At 39.9% G+C, this 25,660-nt stretch overlaps 2 protein-coding genes across 2 annotated transcripts in view; one reads left to right on the top strand and one right to left on the bottom strand.

Moving 5' to 3' along the window:
- Positions 1–11,262, bottom strand: part of DGAT2L6 (diacylglycerol O-acyltransferase 2 like 6) — a 33,711-nt gene extending 22,449 nt beyond the window's left edge. Inside the window, exon 1 of the mRNA XM_036411567.2 lies at positions 11,078–11,262. Coding sequence (XP_036267460.1) covers positions 11,078–11,162 — 85 coding nt within the window. The 5' untranslated portion in view covers positions 11,163–11,262. The remainder of the gene's footprint in view (positions 1–11,077) is intronic.
- Positions 11,263–25,372: 14,110 nt separating this feature from the next.
- LOC118704129 (60S ribosomal protein L38-like) lies at positions 25,373–25,660 on the top strand. The gene has a single exon (XM_036411469.2). The coding sequence runs from the start codon at positions 25,413–25,415 to the stop codon at positions 25,623–25,625; it is 213 nt and encodes a 70-aa protein (XP_036267362.1). The 5' UTR covers positions 25,373–25,412; the 3' UTR covers positions 25,626–25,660.

The raw sequence follows: 25,660 nt of genomic DNA, 5'->3' as shown, positions 1-25,660 counted from the left end.
CCTTTCAATGTGCATGAATTCATGCACTAGGCCACTAATATTTTGATAAAATCCCATATAACCTTCACCTATATCTACCTCTTGTTAACATTTTACATTTGATTTATCTCTAAATATAAATAAACTAGAGGCCCAGTACACAAAATTTGTGCAGTGGAGGGGGGGGGAGTGTCCCTCAGCCCAGCCTGAACCCTCTCCAACCTGGGACCGCTGACTCCCAACTGCTTGCCTGCCTTCCAGCCTGATCACCCTCTAACCACTCCCCTTTCGCCTGATCAACACCTAACTGCTCCTCTGCTGGCCTGGTAAACCCCAACTGCCCTCCCCTGCTGTCTCAGTCACCCCTAATTGCCCTCCCCTGCAGGTCTGGTCACCCCCAACTGCCCTCCCCTGCTGGCCTGGTTGCCTCTAACTGCCATCTCCTGCTGGCCTGATCACCCACAATTACCCACCCCTGTTGGCCATCTTGTGGTGGCCATCTTTGACCACATGGGGGGGGGTGGCCATCTTGTGTGAGGGTTTGAGGGTCAATTTGCAGATTACCTCTTTATTATATAGGATATAAATATATATCTTTGTATTTGAGAGTACATTGCAGAAATGACAACACTTTGCCTCTAAATACCTAAGTGCCTATTTTCTAAAAATAGACTTTCTCTTCCCTTATAACACTCATAGTGTTTTATTAAATTTGGAAGTTTTAATATTTATGCAAAATTCTTATCTAATACACTCTGCTTGGATTTTCACTTGAATTGTATTACATTTATAGATCAATTAAGGGAGAATTGACATCTTTACTATACTGAGTTTTGCAATCTATGAACACAGTATAACTCTAACTGTTTAGGTCTTTGATTGTTTTCATTAATATTTGATAGATTTCAGCCTACAAATACTGTAAAGGTTTTGTTAAATCTATTCATACATATTTCATTTTTTGGAAGTATTGAAACGGTATTATTTTTTAAGTTTCTAATTTAAATTTTCAATTGTTCTCTACTAGTATATAGAAATGTAGTTAATTTTGTCTCCATTATTTAAATTCTTTATTGTTTGAAGTATTAAATATCCTCCTTTTCCCCCATTGACCTCTACCTGGCCACTCCCATCCCCCAGCACATGCCCTCACCCCCCTACTGTCTGTGTCCATTGGGTATGCTATAAGCATTGCATAAAAATCCTTTGGTTGATCTCCCCCCATACACCCTCCCCTGCCTTTCCTCTGAGGTTTGATCTCCCCCCAAATACCCCCCTCTAGTGTACTTATATTTAGAGATAAGTCTGTTTAATGTTTCTGTGTCTCTGGATCTATTTTTGTTCATCAGTTTATGTTCTTTATTATATTACACAAATACATGAGATCGTGTGATATTTCTCTTTCTCCACTGGCTTATTTTGCTTAGCATAATACTCCCCTGGTCCATCCATGCTGATGTGAATGAGTACTTTCTTTTTACAGCATCATAGTATTCCATCAAGTAGATGTACCACAGGTTTCTAATTCACTCATCTGCTGATGGGCACTTAGGCTGCTTCCAAGTCTTAGTTATTGTAAATTGTACTGCTGTGAACATAGTGGTACATATATCTTTTCTGATTGGTGTTTTTGATTTCTTTTTTATATGTGACTTGTATCCTGTCATTTTGCTAACCTGATTTGTTAGTTCTTGGCAGGGATTTTGTTTTTGTTTTTAGTAAATTCCTTGGGATTTTCTACATAATAATATCATCTATGAATTAGGACAGTCATAGATCTTTTTTTTTTTTCAATCTGCATGCTTTTTTTTTTTCTTGCCCTATTGCCATTGCTAGTGTGATGTTGAATGTATATGGTAAGAGTGGATGTCTTGCTTTGCTCCCAATCTGAGGAAGAAAGCTTTAAGTCTTTCACCATTAGCATAACATTAACTTTAGGGGTTTTTTTTGTTTGTGTTTTTTTTTTTTTTTTTTTTTTTTTTTTTTTGTAGATGGTCTTTATCAAGTTGAGGAAGTTTTCTACTATTCCTAGTTTACTGAGAGTGCTTATCATGATTGCAGTTGATGTCTGTCAACTGTTTTTTCTACATCATAATGTGTTTTTTTTCTTTCTTGGATGGTTAATAGTTTACATTGATTAATTTTCAAGTATTTACACTTGCATTCCTGGAATAAAACTCACTTGGTTGTGTCATATTATGCTTTGTAATATATTGCTGGATTTAATTTGCTGGGATTTTGTTGAGAATTTTTGGATTTTTATTCATGAGGAATAGTGGTCTATAGGTTTTTTGTGTACTGTTTTTGTCTGGCCTTGGCATCACAGATTTGCCTCATAAGAGAGTTGGCAAGTATTCCTCTTCTATTTTCTGGATAAGATTGTGTAGAATCTGTGCTATATATCCTTTAAATTGTTTGGTGAAATCCATTTAGGCCTGCAGATTACTATTTTGAAAAGTTTTTATTTTTTTGTATTTTTTATTTATTATTTTTTTAATTAAATTATTATCTGTGTACATATCTTACCATTGCCCCCTCCATTTTGAAAAGTTTTTAAACTTCCATAATTAATATTTAATTTAATTAATAGTTGTAGATTACCTATCTTATCTAGAGTGGGTTTTGGTTGTTTGTAGTTTTTGAGAAAGTCTCCAAATACCATTGCTGATTTGTCTGTTTTTCTTTTCAGTTCTGTCAGTTGTTGTTTCATATATTTTGAAGCTCTATTGTTAGGTGCATACAGTTAGGATACCTATGTCTTCTTGGTAAATTGACCCTTTTATCATTATGTAATATATCTCTGGTGCTGACTTTCTTAAACCTGTACAGCCTCAAATTACAAAAGATTACTTAAAGATAGTACCAATATGATGCTAAGTTTGTCCTCTCTTCAAGTCATCTTTGATTCATCTCACTTGCTCACTTTCCCCATATAGTAATAGCCACTATTTACTATATACTCATTATGTAAAACTGTTTTACATGCATATTTTATTTAATATTTGTACATACCTCATTAGGACAGTAATTCTCATTTTGTGGATGAGAAACTCAGGCTAAGAGAGGTTAAATAACCATCTGAGGTCACATAGCTAGCTTGTAGGGAAGCCAGGGTTGAGAACACAATGTGTCTTATTCCAGAGACTGTACCTTTAACCATTAACCTGTTGTTATTGCTTCCTGTCAGTTCTGTCTTCCAAACATCTTTCAAATTATCCTATTCCCTGTCTCCATGTTACTACCTTGTTCAAACTTTTATCACCTATCTCCTGGATGACTGCCACTATTCCTAAGTAGGCCCTTTGCTTCTTTGAGCCATGACACAGTAGCAAGCTGAATAAAAATTAGAGTCTGTCCCTCTGCCACATATAACCAAAAATGGCTGGCTTATCAAAGAGGCATTTCTTTGGCTTTGTGATTACTTAGTAGATCTAAATTAACTATAGACATCATAAGCTGTGGGAATAAATGCTGATTTAAAAAAATCAACAACTAACATGTCTTCCCATCACTCTTAGGATCAAGTCCAGTCTTGTAATCTCGGTTTCAAAGGCCATCCATGATGGAGCCCCAGCCACCCCTTTGTTCTCTGCATGTCACCATCCTGTTCTGTCTGTTTTCAACTCTGCAAGTTTTTTTTTCCTAGAAGATGCTTTCCTCAGCTTTTTGCCTGACTAGTTGCTATTCATTTTTCAGACCTCGGGGAAAAAAATCTCAGTTTCAATATTTTGGAGCTGTTGTTGACTTTACTTAAAAAAAAAAAAAAAAAAAAAAAAAAAAAAAAAAAAAATCTCTCCAATTCACCCTCCTGCCTCTGTCTCCATTGCTACTTCTTTGGTCCAGGACTTGAAATCCTCTGGTCTAGATTGCAGTCGTGTGTCTATTCTTTGTCTTCTAATCTCTTCCTCTCAAGTCCATTTTACATACTACTTACAGATAATTTTTTAAAGAACAGTCATAATGTCCTTTGCTTCCTCAGAAACCTTCAATATTTTCCTACTGCTGACGAAATAAAGTCTGAACATGTTATATTGGCATTTAAGGCTGTCTATGGACTGCCCCTCGCCCCCCCCCCCCCCCCGCCACTTTCCTAGCCTCATTTCTCAGTACCTGCATTCAAGCCCTTTATGCTTTAGCCGAGTATTCCTCAAAGTGTGGTCCCATACCACTGAAAGGACACTGGATGATGTGAGTTGCTGTATGGATAAAAAGTTATTTTAATGTGTAATGAATAAAAGTGAATTCATGGCAGTGATATGAAGTTTCTGGTTGAAATACATAAATTTAGTTTACATAAATGAACCAATTTGTTCAGTAATAATAACATAGGAGGTATTCAGCCATGGATAGAGCCATAAGGTGGGATGTAAATGGCTGAAGTATGGGAAACAGGGGTTTAACTACCTTAGTTTACTCCTATTTCCTCAGTCCATCATGTAATTTTATATCTTTATGCCTTTGGGAATGCTATTCTTATTCTGATTACCCTATCCTCAACATTCTACCTATCAAAATTCTTCCAACTTTTAAGGCTTAGCTCACATGATACCTCTTTGGTGATATGTTTGCTGCTTCTCTAGTCAGAATTAAGGGCTTCCTCTTCCACATACCCACAGCACATTATTTATGCTTCTACTTGCCCTGTTTGATTTTGCTGCTTGTGTAGTTAGTAGCTTACATGTATGACCCTTTCCCTGCCAGACAGTAAGATTCCTGAAAACTGCTATTAGCACAGCGCCAAGCAGGGGCAAGATGACCCATAATAAAATGTTACATTAAATTGTACCACTGGTAGAAGTTTAATTTCAAAATTCTCCAGGAATAGGTGAAAGCTAAGAGTAAGAGAAACCACCAATACCCATATTCCAAACAAGGAAAGGCCTTCTGAGGTTCCAGGGTGTGCATGTGTGTATAAGGCTATAGGCAATCAGTTATTTCCAGTGTAAAGCAAAGATCCAGTATTCTAATCAAAGCCTTAAAAAAATCTAAAAACGTGGCTGATGTGTCCAAGATGAGTATCTGTGGTTTTGTGGTTACTTTTTGGATCCAAATTAATTATAGATCTAAGAATCTGTGGGAATCAAAGGTAATCTAATAATTCAACAAATATTGAATGAGCACACCTCATGTAAAATCTCTGTCCGAGAGGCTGTGCAGACAGGGTTGGGGACTAGAAGGAGGAAGGCAAATATGAAAATTATGAAAATAATTTAAGTACAGTCATTGATACCATGTACCCAGCATTTTAAATTAAGAAACACTTAAGGTACATTATCTCATTTAATCCTCTCATGACCCTGAGAGTAGTTAATTTTATCATCCCTATTTTACATATGAAGAAGCTGAGGCTCAGAGAGGTCATGTACCTTCACTCCTTCAAGCTTTGGGGGAGAAAGTGTAGTGTTTGTTGAGTCTTTATTATGTGCCAAGAGCTATTTTAAGCACAATGTGTGTGTTAACTTATATTAACACATGTAGAAAATAAATTTCTTGCTTTTCAGAAATTCATGGTCTAGTGGGGGAGACTGAACCATAAATACATCCCAGAGAGTAAGAACTATGTAGTCAGAGCTCCAATGTCATTTTATGAGAACCTAAGGAAAAGACTATTCATTATTAATGGAGAATCAAGAAAAACTTTACGTAGAAGGGGAGATTTAAGTTGAATTTTTGGAAGAAGAATATAATTTTCACATATAGATTAGTGAAGGAAGAGCCTTCCATGCACAAGGAAGAAAGTTAGCAAAGATCTTGAGGTAGAGGAGTCTAAAGCCCATGAGCAGCCCCATAACCTCCAAACTCAGGAAGCCATGGATAGTTGATGAAGCTGGGAAGGAAGCTGGGTAGATTAGGCCTGGTGCTGAAGGGAATGAGACACCAGTAAAGGTTATTAAGCAGCGGAGTAGTATGATCATATCTGTGTATCAGGAAGGTATTTTGGCTAACTGGGAACAAGAGAAACCGTAGGCAGGGAGATAAGCTAAGAGTTGCAACAATTTAGGTGAGAGGCAATGGGAACCTAAAATGGGTTGCTAGTGACCAAATCATTTTGAAAGATAATATGGTGGTAGAATTTTCAGGGTTTGGTGATTGATTGTATGTATAGGGTGAAGGAAAAGGATTAGTGAATAATGCTTTGAAGGGGCCTGTGAGAATGCTGGCAATGTATCAAAGTCTCTATTTCCCTAATTTTCTAAGATCTAGTTAATGCCAACTTCTATAACAGAAGGAAAGAAAATAAATATCTATTAAGGATTTTCTTGCTTCTTTGATTTTTGGAATGGTCTTCAAAGGCAGGTATTATGCTCTGTTTCTACAGTGGTGGAGGGTGAATGACTTGCTCAAAGTCACATAGAAAATAATAGTGACTTATATATACGGGGTCACATAGCAAGTAAGTGGCAGACCTGGTCTGTGTGACTTCCAAGACAATGATCTGTTTTTGTAGTATCAGAAACTAGAAACATAAGTAATGCATATTTATAAAAATGATTTAAAAAAAAGGAACTAGAGAAAGAAGACACACACACACACATGCACAGATGTTCAGGAGAGAGAGAAAAAAAAGAAGAAGAGATGGACTTAAAAGTCTCTACTGAGGAAGCAGAAATCTGGAAGAATTGTCAATTTAGTGTCAAGTCTGATCTTAGGAGAAATATAATAATGACAAGGCATGGCTGGCTCCTGTTCTCATGGAGCTTATTGGGTATAAGGGGACAACAAATATAAAGGCTGCTACCCAACCTGTTTGTACAAAATGCTCTGGATTTGCAGAATTGATGTAGTCTGGCTGACTGGGAAACATTGTAGAGAAGCTGTGACTTAAGCAATATCTGAAAGGAAGGGTTGTCTGTGGATAATCCAGGAAGAATGGAGGAAATAGAGCAGAGATGAGGCAGTGGGAGAGTACCATTAGTGTTTGTTTTGTGAATAGATTGCCTGGAAGACAAGCTTCATATAGGGGGAGAATAGGAGGATGAGCTGGTAAAGAGAGCCAGGGAGTAAAGGAGAGCCTTGAATGTCCAAGCTAACACATTTATGCTTCATTTATAGGAAACCACTGACTATTTTTGAGCAAGAGAGGGCTGTAATTAAAAAATATATATATTTTTTTAATTGGTTTTTTTTTTTTTACAGAGAGGAAGAGAGAGGGATAGAGAATTAGAAACATTGATGAGAGAGAATCATCGATCAGCTGCCTCTTGCACACCCCCTACTGGGGATGTGCCTGCAACCAATGTACATGCCCTTGACCGGAATCGAACCAGGGACCTTTCAGTCTGCAGGCCAACGCTCTATCCACTGAGCCAAACCGGTTTCAGCAAGAAAGGGCTGTAATTAAAGATGCTTTTGAAAGATTCTTCTGGGAGCAGGCAGTGGAGTAGATTGGAGAGGGTAGAGAGTAGAGAATAGAGGGCTAGGAAAGAAGATGCTGTAACATTTTAGGTAGATCATGATATATTAGTAAGCCCAGAAAAGAAGAGACAGATTGAAAGCCATCTTCTATATAGGAGCTGGCTTTCAGAGGGCTCTCAGGACTGTTGCCTAATTCTAAGGGTCATGGGCATTTATATTCCACATCTCCCTCAAACAGTTTTTTAATTCCTTTCTTCTCACTTCTTCCTTTCCTCCTTCTTGTCTCTTTGCCTTTTTCTTCCCCTTTTCCATTTTTCCTCTCCCATCACTTTCAGTAATTAGCCATGATTCTGAACATCATTTGGGAAGGAGAAACACTGAGAGATGCTCTGAGCAAGACAGAAGAATAAAGGAAAGAGGGTGAGAAAGAGAAAGAAGGAAATTGGAAGGAAGGAAGGAAGGAAGGAAGGAAGGAAGGAAGGAAGGAAGGAAGGAAGGAAGAAAGGAAGGAAGGAAGAGAGAAAGGAAGGGGAGGAGGAAGGGAGGAGAGGGGGGAGGAAGGACATTTTTTTTTTTTTTTTTTGGTATGGAGCATTTACTGTGGACCAGGCTAGAGGATGGAGATACTGAGGTATCAAGAGGTTATAGTACTTGTCTGAAGTCACACAGTTAATTGTTTTATATCCAAGTCTGACAAACTCCAGAACCCACATCCTGTTCATCATGCCACACTGCTTTTCTTTTCTGCCTTCCCTGATCCTCTCAACTTAGTGTAATAATTTCTTTTTTGAAACCCTAATATCAATTTGTTGTGGCTCTTTCTTTCACTTACTACAGTCTGTCCTACATTGTAGTGACCTATGCATATATCTAGCATGACATAAAATGAACAATGGTGAACAATGGTGGAATGAGTTTATCTTTGTTACTAGATAGTAAGAGCATGGACAGCCAAGATCTTATAATAAGTATTTTCTCTATTACTGCTGATACATCTGTGCACATCACAACTGTTAGATGCTTGATAACCTCCAACATTCAGGATTCGTGTTGTAATTTCCAGCATAATCACTAAAATAATAGAAACAGAATGTATAATACCTAAACCAGTAGAGGAAGACAAATGGAATGATAAAGATAATCAAACTGAAAAAATTCAAGACAAATGGCCAACAAGCATATGAAAAGATAAAAACACTGATCATTAGGAAAATGCAAATTAAAATGAGAAGGAGATGTCATCTCACATCCATTAAGATGGTTACTATAACAAAGAAAATAAAGAAATGTTGGCAAGGATGTGGAGAAATTCAAACTCTGTGCACTGTTGGTGGGAATGTAAAATGGTGCAACTGCTATGGAAAACAGTATAGCAGTTTTTAAATTTTTTTAATGGAATTACCATATGATCCAGCAATTTCACTTCTGGGTATATACCCAAAATAATTGAAATCATGTCTCAAAGAGATAGTTGAACACCCATCTTCACAGCAGCACTATTCACAATAGCCAAGAGATGGAAGCAACCCAAACATCCATCTATAGAAGAATGGATAAACAAAATGTGATATTTACAGACATTGGAATATTATTCAGGCTTAAAAAGGAAAGAAATCCTGTCACATACTTTAACATGGATGAGTCTTGAAGACATTATGCTAAATGAAATAAGCCAGTCACAAAAGAACAAATAGTGTATGAGTCCACTTATATGAAGTACTCAGTGTAGATAAATTCACAGAGACAGAAAGTAGAAGGCTGGTTGCCACCGGCTGGGAGGAGGTGAGAATGGAGATGGTTGTTTAATGGGTACAGAGTTTCAGATTTGCATGATGAAAGAGTTCTGGTGATGGATGGTGGTGATAGTAGCACAACACTGTGAATGTACCTAATGTCACTGAATTGTACACTTAAAAATGGTTAAGTTGGTAGATTTTATGTTATGTATATTTTAGCACGATTTTTAAAAACTTTAAAAAATGCAGGTGAAAGAAAACATTCACATTTATATTAGTGTTTTTACATAAGACACATCAATGCCATCATTTGTCCCTGACATCCTCAGTCCACTTCTCCAGCTCTTTCAGGATTACTATAAGCTGATAAGATTGGGGGTGGGCATTACCAGGAAGTGAGCTCTCACCTTCTTGGACCCTTACATATTCAGTGTTAGATATGCCTTCTACCTTATCCTTGTCCAGAAACAGTATCCTTTGAGAGGAGAAAGGAAGAGAAAAAAATGTTTAAGAATAAACTTTTTTTCTGGGAGAAAAGTGAGAACATTTTTTGAAGACTGCTCCCCAGAAGAGCCAGAACAATATGAGCCCTTGTGTCAAGTACCATACAAAAGCTTTCTGTGGTGGGATAAACCCAACACCTAAAGAGGACAGCTCACATAGCTCTTTCTCTTTTGACCTTCTCTTCCTGCTCTCTTTGCTCCATCTTTCTGGGATCCAGACTTGAAATGGTGGCTGCCATCACAATGACAAGTCTCTTAGGACATTCCTGTGCCCCTCACTTCCCTAGCTCAGGGCTGGAACTTATCAAAGGGGTCTTTTAGAGGAAGTTAAGATGAATACAAAGGAAAACAGGAAGAAAATATGAAACAATAGAAACAAATACATTTATAGAAAAAGTGCTTCCTTCTATTATTACCAGAGTCAAGCCTATGATGGACTTGATTTGACTTCAATAAAGCTCAATAAATTTTTATCTTTTGGGGGGTGATGGGCCCCTTTGGCAGTCCAGTGAAGCCTATGGACCCTTTCCTGAATAATATTTTAATTCACAAAATAAAATACAGATTTATAAATGAAACTCAACATATTAAAGCACAGTTATTGAAACATTACAAAAAAGTGATATAGTAACATGGGGGTTCATGATTTATGCATTAAATAACCATACTTAATGGTAGTTCAAATATCTATAAGAATTTTTAAACAGTCATGAGCATAAATGAAATATCTGCAGCAACTGGCATATGATGTGCACATCTCTGCGATGTCTATTACTAACACATTCACAGGTACTGCTAACACTTCTGTGGTTTGCTGTCTACACTCATCAATTCTATTTGAAAATAGTGATAATAAAGAGGCATTTTTCCCCCCATCCAAATTCAAAGTGACCCAACCCCCAATTCGAGGCCCTGGTTAAGAACCTCTGCTCTAAGGGGTCATACAGCCAACTGCCCATGGATTGGAATAGGCTGCCTCCTACTTGTCTCATCCTTGGGGATGACATTTCTCCCTGTCCAGTTTTAAGTTTGCCCCTTAATTGGCTACCCACAAAGTCCTGGTTTCTGACTGGGAGTCCACTGAACAACTGGTCTTTTATCAAAATTCTGTCTAATGAGTTACTCAGGAAGCCCTGAGATTTTTCAGAATTCTCTCACCATTACCTTATATTGGGAAATCACTTTACACCCACCTAAGTAACACCAATGCTGCAAGCCACCAACACCTTTGCCCCAGTCCGTAAATCTGACTCTGAGCTTGAGGGGGCAGTCTTGAAAAGGCTGGGTGATCTTTAAACTAGAACAACTACAGCCTCATTCCTGGCCTTCACATCCCTCAGTTGGAAGGAGAGAAATCCAGTGAATTCAACAAGTAGCCATATCTTGAGTGAGGAGGCACAGTCCTTCCCAGAGGGAGGGTACCAACCAAATGATCTTTTTGTAGCCCTCCTCATTTGTAGATTCCTGGCCTCTTTCTTGGCCTGTTTCCATGTGTTCACTCACCTAAAAATATGTAGACTGGGAGCCACTGCAGAACTGAGATGGTTTGAAGGATCTCCTGAAGATTCTGTCGGGAGAGGAAGGCCATGACCTTGGTGCTGTTCTGTTGTGGCAAGAAGCCCAAACGGAAGGCCAGCGTCTCTAAAGCTGAGGTGCTTACAGGTGCTTTGCTTTAATCAGTTTTCACTGAGTCCCTTTAGCTGCTGGAGATTTTAGGGTTGACCTAAACTTTCCTCCAGTCTTCTCTGTTTCTCTGCCCCGCCCCAACTTCCTACACACATCAGATTTCATATCCTACGATCTAATCTCCCTAATATACACATATCCTTTCTCCATGGGTGCTCAGTTGCAATTAAGCAGAAATGGCCTTGGGGTGGTTCTAGCTACATGTGTGTGGGGAGGGAGTCCCTGATAAATTTGTGCAGAGAAAAGAATGGCGTAAGCCCCAAATAGGACTTCTGAAAGCAACCTGTTACCTTTCACTTCTTAAGAAAGGGGACCTAGAAACTACATTTGTTTCTGCCCTAGTAGCTACTCTTTGCCCCCTCCTGTCTCCTGGTCTTTTTCTGCACTGATATCTATACTTCTCAAATCCCTCTTTGTGCCTCTATTTACAGGGTTTCTGTATCAGTGGTCAGACACCATATGATAGAGTGGGAAAAACATTTCACAGAGAGCAGACCTAAGTTCCAGTCCTAGCTCCACTATGTTTTTCCTACTACACCTTTGGAAATTGCTCATCTCTCTACAACTTAGTTTGACCATTCATTGTTGGGAGGCAGTGTACTGGTTAGGGACATGGACTTCAGAGCCAGATAGCTGGGGTTCAAATATCAGTTCTGACACTTACAAATTGGTAAGACTTTGTGTTTTGATTTCCCTTATCTATAAAATGGCAATAATAATAATAATAATAATAATAATAATACCTACTTCATAGGGTTGTTCTGAGAATTAAGTGAGTGAATAAATGAATATGAAGTGCTTAGCACAGGGCCTGTACACAATAGGCATTAAGTGTATCCTGTTACTATAATTTGTCTATTGACTATCTACTAGGTTCCAGGGTAAGAGGCTTTCTCCTGCATACCAGCCTTTGCAAAATTAAAGATTGTCCCCAGGTCCCAGACTGCTGGACTCATTTTTTAAAATTATTTATTGAGTGACTGTTCTTTGCTGTACACTATTTCTGGTGTTGAGGATTCAGTGGGGAAGAAGATGGACATGATTCATGTCTTCACTGAATATACAGTCTAGTTAAGGAGACTGTACAAACAAAAATCATGAAAATGTCTATACACTTGAATTTGTGATTGTGTCATAAAAAAAAGACTAGTATTCTCAGCATAAGGCCTTGTGTGTGCAAGGTGTTAAAAAAACAACAACACTTTTGAATGTCACTAAAAGGGTTGCTAGGAAAATCAAATACAAAAATACTATCAAGTGTCCTACAAGTGCAAGGAAATATTGAGTCCTTATCTTTCTCTAGGGAGGTAAGCAGAACTCTGCCTTTCCTCCTCCCAACCCCCCAACTCTGGCTTGGGTCTCCTGATTAGACTGACTAATACTACTCTTCAGAGTTGGGCTTAGACAACTTTTCTTGGTATGTTTGGGCAGGGGAATGCTTTCATTCTCCAATGTACCCTAGATGGCCATATGACATGTTGCCCCTTTTTCCTCCTCCTCCTCCTCCTCCTCCTCCTCCTCCTCCTCCTTCTCTTCTTCTTCTTCTTCTTCTTCTTCTTCTTCTTCTTCTTCTTCTTCTTCTTCTTCTTCTTCTTCTTCCTTTCCCATAGCTGCAGTTCTTATGCTTCTTCTTGGGGCTACTTGACTACATACACGATGAGATGTATTGGAGCATGTCTACTCAGAATTTTCAGGGGAGGAGGAAGAAAGGTAAGAGAGGCAAGCCTGCCTCTTCTAACGAAAGCACAGATGTGAAGAGGGGTGGAGTATTCAGGATAAACAAGATGTCCGATGTTGATAGCTCTAAGTCTCCTTATAGATCAGGCCTCTACCCACTTCACTTTCATCCTAGAAAGGACTCAAGATCATATAGGGCACCAGAGGCAGTGCAAGTATAGACCAATTTTTATTTCTGTTCCCCCAAAAGTGTGACTCATAGCCTGATACAAAGTAGACACCGAATTAAATGCTTGTGGAACAAATGAAGAAGATCTGGTCTCCTGGTTCTGTGAGTAAGAGTGACTGGCAGGGCTTGGCCCAGACTCTGATTGGCCACCTTTTCCTCCACTGAGCAGAGAGTGCCATTTGAGCTGCAGTCCTCTCTTTAAATTTTTTTTTTTTTATTGATTGCAGAGAGGAAGGAGAGGGAGAGGAAGACAGAAACATAAATAATAAGAGAGAATCATTGAATGGCTTCCTACAGCACATCCCACACTGAGAATTGAGCCTGCAACCCGGGAATGTGCCCTGACCAGGAATTGAACCATGACCTCCTGGTTCATAGGTCGGGGCTCAACTGCTGAGCCATGCTGGCCAGGTGAGCTGCAATTCTCTTGAGCCAAATGGACAAGTGTAAAGAACCAGGGAGTATACAAAAAGCAAGAAGAAGATAAGTAAGCTAGCAGAAAAACCCTGAACAGCCAGCACTCATATGTCCCAATTACAATTCAACCAACCAGAAAGCAAAAATTTAGCTGCCTCAGAGAAAGCAGTACCAAGGGAATGGTGGCCCCAAAGTACAAAAGATCTTCCAATTCCATTCGCAAAAAGTTAGGGCTGACATGATTGTAACCCTGGAGAAATTCACACTCCAGTGTCCAAGGTAGACAGACACAAGCCCAGACACCTGTATGGGGAACCATGGGGTGAGCAGGTGAAAAGCAGCCACTAGCCCAAGGTGATCTGGCAAGGCTTGATGGAGCAAGGGCTGCTGCAATGAACAGAAATGGATTGGACACAAAAGAGCAGTCCAGGGTAGACTGCAATAGTCTGCCCAACCAGAAAGAATGGGGAGTCTGGGATAAGCTGTGAAGCTAAGAAGCTCCTAGGGAGCAAGACATGAGAGAGAGAAAGAGAGAAAGAAAGAGAGAGAGAGAGAGAGAGAGAGAGAGAGAGAGAGAGAGAGAGAGAGAGAGAGAAAGAGAGAGAGAGAGAACAAGAATAAAAGGAAAAGAAGGTGAAGGGGACCAGGCAGCTCAGAAGGAGTGGTGGAAGTGAGGGTAGCTGAGGGGAAAAACAAACAAACAAACAAACAAACAACAGTCCCAGGATTATTCTTCTCAGGTTCAAAGGTTCAACCTCATCATTTAGAATGATTCATTTCCTGAAAGCTTTGGGTAGCTGAAGTTTTGCCACAGTGTGTTTTCTTCTGATATTCCTCCTCTGACATACTCTTATTTGGTCAGATGTTGCAACTACAGCTCAATTAAAAGAATTTTGTGGTGAATCTATTTAATGCCAGGCACCAGGCTACATAGTCCTTTCATTCACCAAATTTCTATTGTGGTCCTACTAGTCATAGTAAGTATTATTCTAGGTAGTCTAGTTTTGTTCTAGGTTGGCAATTGTGTGTGTGATTGGTTCTGGGGGCAGGTAGAGAGTGAAAGAAGTGCATACATCATCAATACAAAGATTGGGGCCACTGTTACGGAGCGAATCCCCAAGAGATGGACCACCGAAGCCAATTTGATTAAGCCAGCAAGAATTTATTACAGATTCGAATCTGGGCTCAAACCGTGGCTGACGCAGCAGCCGGCAAACACCCAGATAAGAGCCCTGATGGAGGGGCAGTCCCTCCAGAGCGCTCACACAAAAACACAGACAAACACACACCTACCGCGGCCAATCAGACTCTCCGGATCGGGGTCCCTCATGGTCCTGGCTGGGGATCCCAGACAAATTCCTGATCCCCAAGGACCACCAGGGAGCCGAGTCCGATGCAATAAACAAAAGAGCCTTTTCCATGCTAGCATGGGCTCTGTCCCACTCAAGCCGGCAGCATGGCAGAAGGGGGCAAATTTCGCCCAGTCCAGGGGTTTTACTCAGGTCGGTGGTGAGGTCACTGCCTCGGCTAACCCTGATTGGCCCCTCAGGACAAAGAACTGGCCGTCCTTATCTGTTCCTAAATCCTAAAGACTAAATTCTAAAGACTGGGGATAGCCTGCAGGGTTGGTTCCCAGTCACACCCTGCTGGACATTGGAATGTGGCCCTATCTTGCCCATAATACAAAAGCAGAACTGAAGGTTATCTATAGTTTCTACCCCTCAAGCTACTGAGTCAGTGGGAGTCAATCTCCTGTAACTACCCTATTGTTTAAGCAAGTAATCGAAGGTCGAAGTCAGATAGCAAGGTTAAAATTCAAACAGCAGTTTTTACCCAAGTATGACTGCTACCATATTTCAGCCACCAGAGAATTACAAAGAAGACAGAGGGGAAGGCTAGTAGTTGTGTGACCTTAAACAAGACACTTCCCCTCTCTGAGTCTCAGTTTCCTTATGTGGAAAAAGGGACTAGTCACATTTATTTGCTGTGAGGATTAGTGGTAATTTTTGAGATGCTCCTCTGGAGATATCTAACACCCAGACACTGCTCTACAGAACTGGTATTGACTTGTGGGGAGGTGGTATTTGCTACAGGCTCCAGCAGACAGAGAAATAGAGAACATGACCTTTCCTGTAGTGGCTCAATGGACACAAAAGTCTAAAGGTTTGTTTTGGCACAGAAACTAGTTGAGTTTAACTGGAGCCTCAGTTTTGTGGAGGGAAATAGGAAAAAAGGCTAGAAATTAGTAAGTGGCGATATTTTTCTCAAAAATCTCTTATGTCTAGAGGTCAATGGGTTTAGAATCAGTTAAAATCAACCCAGGAGTGGTGGTTCAAGGAAGGGCCTATAATGGTAGAGGGTAGGGTGTAATTGGGTGGGTATTTCATAGTCTCCTGGAAGTCACTGGGTCACTTCTCAGGGTAGGTAGGCCTGCAGTAGCAGGTTAGGGTGACCAATCATCTCTGTTTGCTAGGGACTGAGTAGTTGACCAGGATAGCTGGTTCTCTAGTTCTGTCCTTGCCACTGTGTCCTGGACATCAACAGGCTATTCCCCAGGGGCTCCCTTCCTTTGGTCCCCATGTTGCTGCTAGAGGATCACTGTCACACACAGCTCTTTGAAAATTCCCTATTTCAAAACCTCCAAACTCTCCCATTGCCTCCACAATTAAGTTCAGACCCAAGAGCCTGGCACCCACATCTGTGACTACACTGATTTCTGTCTTCCTTTAAAGTCTCATTTTTAATCATTGTCACCCCACATTAGATATAGCATCCTTCCCCAAACAGAAAATGCCCTTTCCTATCCTGGGTCTCTTCCCACAATGGTCTCTTACCAGTTGGACCAACTCCTACCCAAGCTTCAAGGTTCAGTGAAAATGTCATTCCCTGCCCACTTTTCTCCTCTGGGTTCCTAAGGCACATTAGATATTCTTTTGGGACAGCCCTTATGAGGGAGTTAGCTTGGAACATAGACCACAGCTCTAAATCCAGCTTCCAGGGCACTGCTTAGTAACAATTGGTATCTGTATTTTGAAAAGTCAGACTATTCATATAACTCAAAATTCAAGAGGAATGATAGGGAATTCTGTGGAAAGTTTCCTTCCCACTCCTGGCCTCTAACAGCCAACACCGCTCCTTCTCCAGGGATATTTTATATACACACAAGCAAATAATGTAATTTGCTTTGTTAAATGAATAAAGGAACAAATAGTAAAAACCTAGAAATAATCCAAATCTTCAAACTCTGTGGCTGGCTAAGAAATCCATTATATAGCAACATCATAAACTAACCTGCAGTCATTAAAATGATTGTAAAGCAGACTCTAGTATATGATATGTTAAAAGCAAAATATAAAGCAGTCCCCACTTTATATATCCATTGATTGCACTTTGTAAAAATGTGTTCTCTTCATTGTTAACATGAAAGGCCTGAGAGAGAAAGGATTGCTGCTTTAAGGGGAGGGATTCTGGGTATCCTTTATGTAAAATTGAATTTGTAAAGAAAAGGGTAGATTATTGTGAACCTGCATGATGAAGAAGTGTGATTCATGATGAGACTCATTCATTCAGTAATTCATTCCACAAACATTGAATGCTTGCTTTGTCAAAAGGAAGAAGGCAAAAATAATGCTAAGCTTTTCAGGATAGACACTGAATACGCAATGGGGGCATAAGAACCTCTGATGGAAAGAGGGGTGGGGAATGTGATGAGCTCATTTTAAGACTTGATTTTGAGTTATGTTTCTTCACCACAAAGAGCTGCGTAGCAGATGGTAGGATACAGGTGCGAGAGCTGAGCAGGAAGGTCAGGGCTAGTGCTTGCCCACTGTGCACATGTGGTCAGGAAGCCGGAGGTGGGCTGGAACTTACCCAGGGAGAAGGTAGACAAAGAAGAGAAAAGACAGTAAAGCTGGAGAGAAGTCTTTCTGTAACTGTCTCTGAACCAGAGTCAATGGCACCAAGGTAGCAGATGTAGTATATGTCAGTGTTGAAGGGTCTCATAGTTCAGGTAGAAACTCTTAATCCCACCTTCTGACCCCCAAGGCTCATGCACTCATGGCCTGTGTCTGGTTTTAGTCACCTGTGAAAGCCTGGTGGACCAAGGGGGCTTCCACTGGCTTAGAAACTTATAGGAACCCTTAAGTGAGAGACTGTCATAAAGGGTTTAAAATATTTACTTATACAAGAGATTTAAAATGGCAGTGAAGTAAGTGGATGCTGCATAAACATGTTTTCAGGACCAAACTGGAATTACAACTAAAACACAGAAAAACTCTCTAAATAATCAACTGAAGACTCATTGGAGAGAACCATGATAACCAAGGACAGAAAGTGGAGACTGCTTAGAGACTTATAGGAGGGGCAGAGATGTGAAAGGGCTGGTAGGCCCCCACAGACAGCAACTGAAGTTCTGGAGAGATATCTCAGCTGTGGGGGGTTGCCACTGAGAATTCTAGGATCTAATCCCCAAGCTGTGCCCTCAAACCAGAACTTAAAGGTATCCATAACATCTGGGTGACAAAAGCAGCAGGTTTGCTATCTGCCAGGGAGAGATGGCTGTAGATGCAGGCACCCATGTAAAGAGCCAATGCACAAAATTCCCTGTGGAACCACTCACATTGTGCTCCAGCAGACAGAGGGCAGAGTGGACTGGAGCTGTGTGAGCAGAAGCCAGGGTTGGGGGCTCTGGGATTCGAGCTCAGAAGGGAGGCACACTGGATTCCTGTGGTAAGTCATTCCCTCGTGGTGAGAAAATGCAGATAATTGCTATCCAGGCAGTTTTGCCTGGGATGAAGATAGTTGACTCACCCTATTGGAAAACACCTGGACCCATGGTGCAGAGCTTCTGAGGCCCATTTAGAGACTGAGAATAACAATCAGCAGCCTTGAGGCAGAAACAATATCCCCACCCTGTTGAGAAAAACTCATAGCACGCTGATGGACAGTTGTCTGAGGGCTACTCAAGACTGAATCAAATCAGTCGGCAGGCAGATGTGGTTTCTGGACATTTTGAAACTTTGCCTGACCTAATGAGTTGGAATCAGCATTTGACACTGTCTTGCACTAGAGATTGAATGGCATAGCAGATCTGCCTAGTACATCATCACAGACCCAAATAGGCACCAAAATGGGGAGACAAAGACACAACACCCAATGAAAGAACAAAAGAATTCAGCAGAAGAAGAGATAAATAAAATGGAGATAAGAAATTTATCTGATATAGAATTCAGAATAGTGATGGTAAAGATACTCAACAGCATGAGAAAAGATACAGTGACCATGAAAACGGAAATAAAAAAAAGACATAGCACAAATATAGAACACACTGGACGAAATACATAGCAGATTAGGGGAAATTGAGGATCGTATCAGTGAATTAGAAGACAGGGTAGAAAGAAATCCCTCAATCAGAGAACCAAAAAGAAAAAAAAACAATTAAAAAATAAGAGGACAGCTTAAGGGAGCTAAGGGACAACATGAAACATAACAATATTCATATAGTAAGTGTGTCAGAAGAGGCAGAAAGGGAAGAAGGGATAGAGAATGTGTTTGGGGGAAAAAATGGCAGGAACCATTCCTAACATGTGAAGGAAAAAGGTCACACAAGTTCAGGAGGCACAGAGAGTCCCAAGCAAGAAGATTCTAAACAGGGTCATACCCAGACACATCATAATTGAAATGCCAAAATTAAAGAAAAAGAATCTTAAAGGCAGCAAGACAAAAAGCAAACTATTACCTACAAAAGAGCTCCAATAAGGATAACACCTGACTTCTTTTTTAAAAAATATATTTTATTGATTTTTTACAGAGAGGAAGGGAGAGAGATAGATAGCTAGAAATATTGATGAGAGAGAAACATCTATCAGCTGCCTCTTGCACACCCTCCACTGGGGATGTGCCTGCAACCAATGTACGTGCCCTTGACAGGAATCGAACCTGGGGCCTTTCAGTCCACAGGCCGACGCTCTACCACTGAGCCAAACCGGTTTTGGCAACACCTGACTTCTTATCAAAAACTCTACAGACCATAATAAAATGGCATGAAATATTCAAGGTAATGGAAAGCAAGGATCTGAAACCAAGATTACTATGTCCAGCAAGGTTATTATACAAAATGCATGGTGAAATAAGAAGCTTCATGGACAAAAAAAAAAAAAAAAAAAAAAAAAAAAAAAAAAAAAAAAAAAAAAAAGGCGGGGGGGGGGGGGGTTATAAAGGTGTATATCACCACCAAGCCAACATTATAAGAAATGCTAAAGGTGAGAAGAAGAAATAGAGAAACCTAGCCATACAGAATTAAAGTGGCAATAAATAAGTACCTATTAATAATAACCTTAAATGTAAATAGATTAAATGCTCCAATCAAGAGGCATAGGGTAGCTGAATGGATATAAAAACATGACCCAACTGTAAGCTGTCTACAAAAGACCTACTTCAGAATAAAAGACTCACCTAGGATGAGAGTGAAGGGATGAAAAAATTTTTTCCATGCAAATGGAAAAGAAAAAAAAAGCTGGGGTAGCAATATTTATATCTGACAAAATAGATTTCAAAATGAAGGCCATCATAAGGGAAAACAAAGGTCACTACTAATACTAAAGGGATTGATACAACAAGAGGATATAATCCTGATAACCATATATGTACCCAATATAGAAGCATCTAAATATATTTAAAAAAAAAAAAAAAAAAAAAAAAAGCAAAAGTTCTGTAGGACTTTAAGGGAGAGATCGACAACAATATAGTCTGGGACTCTAGCACCCCGCTGACTTTACTGGATAGATCTTCCAGATGAAAAATTAACAAGGATACAGTGCCTTTAAATGATACACTGGATCAGATGGATTTTATTGACATTTATAGACCATTTCACCCCAAAGCTTCTCAAGTCCACATGGGTCATTCACAAAGATAGACCACATATTAGGACACAAAACAAGTCTCTAGAAGTTCAAGAAGGTTTAAATCACATCGAGCATCATCTCAGGTCACAGTGGAATAAAGTTAAAAATCAACTACAGCAAAAACACCCCAGAAAACATTCAAACACATGGATGACACATAGTATGTTATTAAACATACTATAAAAAATGGTTTATCAACAAGATCAAGGGGGAAAAAAATTTAAAAACTCTCTGGAAACAAAAGAAAAGGAACACACAACAACATAAAATCTATGAAAAATAGCAAAAACAGTCCTGAGAGGGAAGTTCATAGTATTACAGGCTACCTCAAAACAACAACAGCAAAAACAAATAAAGTTAATAACAAACTATTTATCCTGCAACTTAAACAATTAGAAAGAGAACAAGAACAGCCCAGAGTAAGTAAAAAGAAAATAGTAAAGATTAGAGCAGAAATAAATGACATAGAGATTACAAAAACAATACAAAAAATAAATGTAACCAAGAGCAGGGTCTTTGAAAGGATAAACAAAATTGATGAACTGTTAGCCAGACTCATCAAGAAACAGAGAGGACCCAAATAAAATAAAAAATGAATGTGGGGAAGTAACCACTGACACCACAGAAATACAAAGGATTTTAAGAAAATAGTATGAACAACTACTGTGTTTCCCCGAAAATAAGACCTACTTACAGGCTTCCTTCTGAGTGAAATATAAGGCATCCCTTCGAAAATAAGGCCACCCTCCCCAGGCTAACCATGAGAGATTTGGTCCACTGATTCTGAAAGAAATGGAGTCACAAGAAATTCACCAGGAAATTCAGGAATTGGATTGTTATGATGATGTTCCAGAAGATGATGACACAATTGTCATTGAATAAATGAGTAAATTCTTGATACTGTAGGATTCACAGTTTGTCTGGTTTGTGTTGACAACTACCGTACTACCATACCGTATACAGGTAATAAATTTCCTTTATTTTCATTTAACAATAAATGTGTATCGTATTCTTCTTCATGGAAAAATAAGACATCCCCTGAAAATAAGACCTAGCGCATCTTTAGGAGCAAAAATTAATATAAGACACTGTCTTATTTTCGGGGAAACAGGGTATATGTGGATGAAATGGACAAATTCCTGGAAAAATACAATTTCCCAGAAATGAACAAGAAGAATCAGAAAACCTGAATAGGCCAATAATAACTGATGAAATAGAAGCAGTAATAATAATAATTTAAAAAAAAAAAAACTCCCAGCAAACAAAAGCCTGTGTCTGGATGACTTTACCAAACATTCAAAGAAGAACTAACATCTTTACTTCTCAAACTTTTTTAAAACCCAAGAGGAAGGAGCACTTCCAAGCTCTCTTTATGAGGCCAGCATTATCCTAATTCCAAAACCAGATAAACACTGCAAAGAAAAAAAAATTACAGGCCAATATCCCTAATGAACATAGATGCTAAAATTCTCAACAAGGCTGAACAGAAGATGGTGACCAGCAGGAAGAAAGGGAGGAAGGGAGTGTTAGAGAGTGCGGGAGTGATAGAGGAGTGTGTGGACATGTGCGGTGTGTGTGTGTGTGTGTGTGTGTGTGTGTGTGTGTGTGTGTGAGCTAGGGGCAGTTATATTCTGTAGGTCTTCCTAGAGGCTGCCAAACTGGGCAATCTTATAGAGTGGTGTTTTGTGCACAATGCAGACACTTCTGGGCAGCCATCGCAGGCACAGAGACCATGCCATCTTGAGAAACAGAGCTGCTTGAGATTAGGATCCTGGCCTCAGCACCATCTAATCTGGTCTCAGATGCAAACCAGGACCCTGCTGCCACCAGGGACAAAGACCTGTGACCATAACTGCAGACCAACAGACAACAAGAATCCAGACATCCTAGCAGCAGATTTCTGTGAGTCAAGGAGCCTATCCCCCTCCCTGTAGGCTCATGGGCAATGCCATAGTAACTGATAGACCTGCCTCTTGCATGGGTGCAGTGCCGCTATAGGAATTTGAGCCTGTGCACGCATGGACACTGGGAATCTACTCCCCACAACATAATCGGGTGACCAAACCCGAAGCCCACGCAGGGCGGCAGTAACACCTGACTTCGATTCTGGGCAAGTGCACATGGAAGTCTGTTTTCCTCAGCACAAGAGCAGACCTTTGGCCAACACAGCGCTTCTGTGCAACTCAGTTCCTCAAGCTGACCAGGACCCCAATTCTCTGAGCGGGAGGCAGCACTGAGAATCACTGACTTGACTCTGTTTCTTACCATGTGTGCCTGGGATCTCTGACTCCCAGTGCACTCCCACTAAGAGGCAGTATCTCCAATTCTTGGTGCATGTACACACAGGGACCCTGATTCTCAGTGAGAGGCTGCATGAACCAACAGAGATTCTGATACTCTATTCTTGGTGTAGACATAGGGAAACTTTGACTCCTGGCATGTGCTAGGGGACTCTAATTTCGGCACATTTCAGCACGTGCAGTGCAGGAGGGTCCCTGATTCTAGGTGCGCTCACAAGAACACACTGAGTGCTGGTAACAATGACCCTGGGTGAGCATGGTTCCCACCAACCCATGGCAGCTTCATGTCTTAGTGCTGAAGCACTTTAGTGACACTCAGGTGGTGTGAAGCTCCCACTGCGCACGGCCCAGGTCCACACAACTAGAAGTTTGAACCTTTTGGTGATAGTCAGAATGGGGACATGACACAATCCCCAGAGGAAAGAAAATGAGGAGTAACCAAGAAAGGAAATTGGTGAAATTGAAGCATGCAACATGACCAAAAAAAATTCAGAGTAAGAGTTGTGCAATTCATACATCGGATGGATAAGAAAATCAACAATCTATGCAAGAATCAGAAAGAAATTAAAAGTGATATAGCTACAATCAAAAGCACCATGGAAAGTTTCAACAGTAGACTGGAAGAAGCAGAGGACTGAATTAGTGAGTTAGAAGATAAGGAAGAGAAACAAGCTCAATCTGAACAGCAACTGGAGAAAAAAATTAAAAAGCAGAAGGAGAGCCTAAGGGGGCTTTGGGACAACATGAAACGAAGTAACATATGTATAATAGGGCTTCCAGAAGGACAAGAAGAGCAGCAAAGATTAGAAAACCTAATGAAGAAATAATGACAGAAAACTTCCAGGATATGAGGAAGAAAAAAGTTAAAGTACAGAGAGACCCAAACAAGATGAATCCCAAAAGACCCACACCAAGTCCCACCATAATTACAATGGCAAATGTTAATGACAAAGATAGAATCCTAAAGGCTGCAAGAGAGAGACAGAGAGTTACCTACAAAGGATCCCCCATCAGATTACCAAATTATTTCTCAACAGAAACACATCAAGCTAGAAGGGAATTGAAGGAGGTATACAAAGTGTTGCACAGCAAAGGACTGAATCCAAGAATATTCTATCCAGCAAAACTGTCAATCAAAATTGAAGGGGAAATCAGGAGGCTCACAAAAAAAAAAAAAAAAAGGCTAAGGGAGTTAATCACCACCAAACCAGAAATGCAAGAAATGCTAAAGGGAATGCTATAAAGAGAAGAAGTAAAAAGGTAAGAAGGAACACAGGCACAAAAATAGAAATGACTACAAACAAGTACATTTCAGTAATAACTAAACGTAAATGAACAAATGCTCCAATCAAAAGACATCGAGTGGCTGAATGGATAAAAACACCAAAATGACCCATATATATGCTGTCTATAAAGAGACCCATTTTAGAACAAGGGACTCACACAGACTGAAAGTGAAGGGATAAAAAAATATCTTTCAGGCAAATGGAAATGAAAAAAAGCTGAGGTAGCAATATTTCTGACAAAATAGACCTCAAAGTGAAGGACATAACAAGAGATAATGAAGGCCACTTCATAATACTAAAGGGATCGATACAACAACAGGATATATCCCTGATAAACACATATGCACCAGATTCAGGAGCATCCAAATACATAACAAAACTTCTGGAAGATATCAAGGGAGAGGTCGAGAACAATACAATCATAGTAGGGGACTTTAATACACTATTGACATAAATGGTTACATTCTCTAGATAAAAAATCAGCAAAGATACAGCAATCCTAAATGACTCACTAGATCAGACTGACTTAACTGACATCTTCAGAACATTTCACCCCAAAGCCACAGAATATGCATCTTCTCAAGTGCACATGGGATGTTTTAAAAAATAGACCACATATTGGGTCACAAGCAAAGTCTCCCCAAATTCAAGAAGATAGAAATCATACAAACATCTTCTCATACCACAATGGGATAAAATTAGAAATAAACTACAATCCAAACAACTCAAACACTTGGAAGCTGAATAGCATGCTATTAAAAACGATTGTGTTACCAAGGAGATCAAAGAAGAAATTAAAAACATCCTGGAAACTAATGACAATAAAAACACCACATCTAAAATCTATGGGATACAATAAAAGCAGACCTGAGAGGGAAGTTTATAGCTCTACAGGCCTACCTAAAACAAACAAACACAAACGGAAAAAAAAAAAAAAAAAAAAAAAAACCCAAGAAAAAAATGGTATATAAATCATCTAACTCTACAACGCAAGGAATTAGAGAGCAACAAGAAAATCCCATAGTGAGCAGAAGGAAGGAGATAATAAAGATCAGAGCAGTAATAAATTACATAGAGACCACACACACACACACAAAAAGAAATAATACAAAAGATCAATGAAACCAGGAGCTGGTTCTTTGAAAGGATAAACAAGGTTGATGAACCTCTAGAAGCAAAGAGAGAGAACTCAAACAAAATCAGAAATGAGAGAGGCAAAATAACAACAAACCCCACAGAAATAAAAGGATTTAAAAAAAAATACTATGAACTGGGCGGTACACAGGGAATAGTGGGGACAATCCGAGGCACCAGCCGCACGCTCTGTGCCTCGAAGCCATGCCTCGCAAGATTGAGGAGATTAAGGACTTCCTGCGCACAGCCCAGTGGAAGGACGCCAAATCCGTCAAGATCAAGAAGAATAAGGATAATGTGAAGTTCAAAGTCCGACGCAGCAGGTATCTGTACACCTTGGTCATCACGGACAAAGAGAAGGCTGAGAAGCTGAAGCAGTCCCTGCCCCCTGGTTTGGTGGTGAAGGAGCTGAAATGAACCCAACATGCTGACCTGTATTAAAACGTTAAAAA

This window comes from Pipistrellus kuhlii, unplaced genomic scaffold (genome assembly GCF_014108245.1).
Source record: "Pipistrellus kuhlii isolate mPipKuh1 unplaced genomic scaffold, mPipKuh1.p scaffold_m20_p_40, whole genome shotgun sequence".
NCBI classification, from domain to species: domain Eukaryota; kingdom Metazoa; phylum Chordata; class Mammalia; order Chiroptera; family Vespertilionidae; genus Pipistrellus; species Pipistrellus kuhlii.
The sequence above is the reverse complement of the archived record's forward strand: the minus strand, read 5'-3'. Positions and strand labels throughout refer to the sequence as shown.

Coding starts and splice junctions, on each gene's coding strand:
- LOC118704129 (XM_036411469.2), top strand. CDS start 25,413: ATGCCTCGCAAGATTGAGGAGATTAAGGACTTCCTGCGCACAGCCCAG.